Genomic DNA, 4,272 nt, shown 5'->3' with positions numbered 1-4,272 from the left:
ATTATCGTGTTTATGAAAAGTAGTATACACTCACTTGATTAGAAGACGATCGGACAGCACTACGACTTGCAGAAGTAGTAATCCATAGCAGATCTGGAAGATCTCCACAAAAATCGAACTTCTTGCGGGCAGAGCTTCGACTCGGGAACCGCACTTCTCGGGATCTTAGGGATCTCGGGACTTGCCTCGGGTCTCGAGAATAATATCGGGGCTTCGGGGTATTTCTGGCATGCAAAACGATGCAAAACGGGAGAGAAAAGAGAAGAAATTGGCAAAAGACTCGGCTGCCTTCAGATCCTATTTATAGGAGGCTGGAGCCTCGGAGTATGCGGGGCGTACTGGCCTCCGAAGTCGTCACTGCATGCGTCATCCGAAATGTCGACACTCTTCGGAGTACGCGGGGCGTACTCGCGTACGCGGGGCGTATGTCGGATCGGACTGGTGACTCCCCCTTCGGATAATGCCGGATTTTTCAATTAAAAATAAATACAATTTATTTATCAAACTTTGGAAATTCATATCTTCTTCATACGAACTCCGTTTTCGACGTTTTTTATATCCACGGAAAGGTGAGACTATGCTCTACAACTTTCGTTTAGACTCCGTCGGCTAATTTTAAATTTATTTTTATTATTTATTTTTAATAGGCCGCGACAGAAAAACTTCGTTATAAATTCATAACTTCTTCGTTTGACGTCCGTTCTCGCCTAACTTTCTATCGCTTCGACACCAACAACGAGACCTTCGATCCTCATTTAGAATGCTTCGGCTAAAAACCACTCGATCTCAAATCGAGTATTTCAGGCTACACACCGCTAAGCCGAAACTTCGATAAATCATAACTTCCTCATACGAAGTCAGATTTGGGCGTTCTATATATATTCGGAAACCTCGTTTCAACTACTACAACATTATCCAAAGATATTAAGTTTATTTTACACATAAATTTTGACGCTTATTTTTAATCTTAATTAATCAGACCACATAATTAAGCAATTAAGCACAAAACACATAATGCTCAAATAATACATTCTTATTATTTCAAAACGGGTTACAAAGGTTAACCTAGACTATTATATTGTTAAAAATGGCAAGCCCGGAAACACAGGCGTTACAGAAGATGAATCATGAATGGTTGTGGTGGTGGTGCAGGGAAGGCGCGAGAGGGGGTTAACTTAGAAGAAGATGAACAGTGGTGGTGAGGTGAATGATGGTTTCTTAGTTGGAAACTTTGAATGAGCAGTTGTTTCCACAATGTCCTCCACATGTGGCTTATATCAGGGTTTTAGGTATTAAGACCATCCATAACGGTGGATGAGTTTTGTCTTACAAAGTCTTAAAAAACCCATTATATTATTGTTTTGTACGTTAAAACCCTCATATTTTTTAAAATGTATCATTTAAAGCATTGACCTCGGTAAATCTTAGATAACAATTTTTTTTTTTGAAAGAGCAAAACTATACAAAAATGTTAGGTACTCGATTTTTAACGTTTCTATTGTTACAATTCATTAGATTAATTTTTTTTTTAAAAATATGAGGGTTTAAATGCACTAAAAAAATAATATAATGATTTTTTTAATCCTTTCATGAAAATAGAGTAAGTTTTTTTAAACTCAGAAAACCTGAATTAAGAATTTTATAAAATATAAGGGTTTTAGTGTACTAAAAAAATAATATAATGATTTTTTTAAGCATTTTATGAAAATATGTTGGGTTTTTCTTAGGTTTTCCCTATATATAATAAGATGGTCCCATTTAAAGGCTTTGAAAGCCTTGCAAAGGTTGAAAGATTAATGTCGGGTAACTTTTGGTTTATGTCTAGGTGGCATTTACATGAAGTTGGGTGCTCTAAGGCCATCCTGTATACTCTCCACACCAAGGGTTGTGGAGAGCTTCCAAGTTAGCCGCCTCAGGCCACCACAAACCACTGATGTACTCTTCACTACTAAAAAAAAGAGAGAAGAGAAAGAAAGAAGAGAGAGAAGCAGAAGCTGGGAGAGAAGAAGACGATTGGTCGTTTACAATCATGATTTCCACCATGAAACACCTCCAACACGAACGGCCGAGCTCATGTGCATACCTGTTGTTCATTGTCACCTCAACCACGGACCGGTTCGTAGAGAGTATACTGGTCAGCCTAAGGTGTGAATGTCATGTCCCAGTTTACCTTTGGCATGTGAGATGAAACACACCCACATGGCAATGAAATTGCGTATGCCATGTCATGTGACCAATTAAAACAGTAAAACTCAAGTTTACGCACTAGACTACCAAAAATATAAATTAAAGCCAACATGTCATTTTCCAATAAAAAATAAATAGAAATAACACCACCCTTTCCACGAACAAATAAGTTAACTACTTAAGTAAACCGAATGCTTGGCACGAAATAAATAAAGTATCGATTATCTAAATAGAGGGAAGAAAAGTAGTTCTTTTTTTTTTTTTTTAATTTTTTTTTTGAATCTTATCTCATCTGTAACACTAACATATAGAAAATTAGAAATAGACAACAAATACTGTTTATTGCCCATGTGATCTAACTGGTGATAAGCGAGGCTAATATATAGCGTGTCTTCTAAGAAATCTCATCATTCTCTCCCTCTACCTTCCTTTCTCACCCATTTGTTATCTTTCGTCATGGTCTCAAAGCAAGAAGAGGTGGTTGCATCTGAACTTCTACCCTTCCTCCGTGTCCATACAGACGGCACGGTGGAGCGACTTTATAATCCACTATTAGCTCCACTATCCACGGCCGAGACCAAGAGTGGCGTCTGGTCTAAAGATATCATCATTTCGCCAGAGGTCAGTGCCAGACTCTACCTACCCGATCTGTCTACACTCGATCAAACGACGAACAAGAAGCTTCCCATCCTGGTCTATTTCCATGGTGGAGGGTTTTGTATCGAGTCAGCTTTCTCCACCCTCTGTCACCAGTATATAAACACCATAGCATCTCAAGCCAACGCTTTGGTAGTCTCAGTCGACTACAGGTTAGCTCCAGAACACCCTCTCCCGGCAGCTTACGATGATTCCTGGAATGCTCTACAATGGGTTGCTTCTCATTCCTCCAAAACGCACAACGAGAAAAATGAACCATGGATAATTCAACACGGAGATTTCAAGCGTCTCTATATTGGTGGAGATAGTGCAGGCGCAAATATTTCACACCATATCGCCTTGCGAGCCAGCGAAGAAAAGTTACATGGTGGTGTTAAGATTCTTGGAGCGTTTCTATCACACCCATACTTTTTGGGTTCCAAACCAGTTGGCGCAGAGCCAGTTGCTAATCGCGAAATGTCTCTTTTGTACAAGACATGGATGTTCGTTTACCCTGGTTGTCAGGATGGGATTGATAATCCATGTATCAACCCGTTTGTTAAAACTGCGCCTTCTTTAGCATCACTTGGATGTAGGAGGTTGATCATTTGTGTCGCTTCTAAGGACGAGCTAAGAGATAGAGGGGTGTATTACTATGAAGCGGTGAAGGAAAGTGGATGGGAAGGGGAATTATCAATTTTTGAGGTCGAAGGAGAAGGTCATAGCTTCCATATCTTTAATCCTGAAACCCAGAATGCGAAGGACATGTTCACACGTTTGGCTGAATTTCTTCGAGGGTGCTAAAGATACTCCCCATTATTGTGTTATTGTGTAGAACGAACATATATTATTATAATATAACTGTGGACGTACATTAGCAATGTTCTATGCTGTAACTTCCAAAATTTATGCGTAACTTACGCCAAGTGTTGAATTGAATTAATGTGCTCGACATTTAGTTGAGGTTTTTAGGTTGTCCAACTGCTGCCGCTTAACTTTTTGCTTTTGGTTTAGTTGTTGATTCCAAATATTTTACTCCAGTTTTTTCAAAAGTAGTTGCGGTTTTCATGGGTTATTCCAATTATATTGATACAAAATACTTTATTGTTTTGCTTGTTCTAATTCCAACAACTTTTGTCTTTTGTTTATATTAGTATATATGATATATGATGTTACTTCCTAAACGTTTTAATTACGAAATGCCAATAACTTCTATAACAAGGTATTGAATATATGTTTTACCAACTCAACTAACCACAAATGCATCATATTAAATAAACCAGAATTGTACGGCATGTATGTGTATATTGTAAGGCTTGACGGTGTGGTTTCGGCAATTACGTCGGCTATGTCAGCGAACACCGGGCCGAGCTTGGCTTGGCATATCCATGGAAACTCACCGATGAGAGAGAAAGGGTATTGTGTTTGAATATTTGTGAAGGGTGAAAA

The 4,272-nt window shown here is 38.7% G+C and overlaps 1 protein-coding gene across 1 annotated transcript; it reads left to right on the top strand.

Moving 5' to 3' along the window:
- The first annotated feature begins 2,602 nt into the window (after positions 1–2,602).
- LOC111900876 (2-hydroxyisoflavanone dehydratase) lies at positions 2,603–3,762 on the top strand. The gene has a single exon (XM_023896756.2). It carries the CDS (start codon positions 2,644–2,646, stop codon positions 3,625–3,627), a length of 984 nt encoding a protein of 327 aa, XP_023752524.1. The 5' UTR covers positions 2,603–2,643; the 3' UTR covers positions 3,628–3,762.
- The last annotated feature ends 510 nt before the right edge of the window (positions 3,763–4,272 follow it).

This window comes from Lactuca sativa, chromosome 7 (genome assembly GCF_002870075.4).
Source record: "Lactuca sativa cultivar Salinas chromosome 7, Lsat_Salinas_v11, whole genome shotgun sequence".
Classification (NCBI taxonomy): domain Eukaryota; kingdom Viridiplantae; phylum Streptophyta; class Magnoliopsida; order Asterales; family Asteraceae; genus Lactuca; species Lactuca sativa.
Note: the sequence above shows the minus strand (reverse complement) of the source record. Positions and strands in the feature narration are given on the sequence as shown.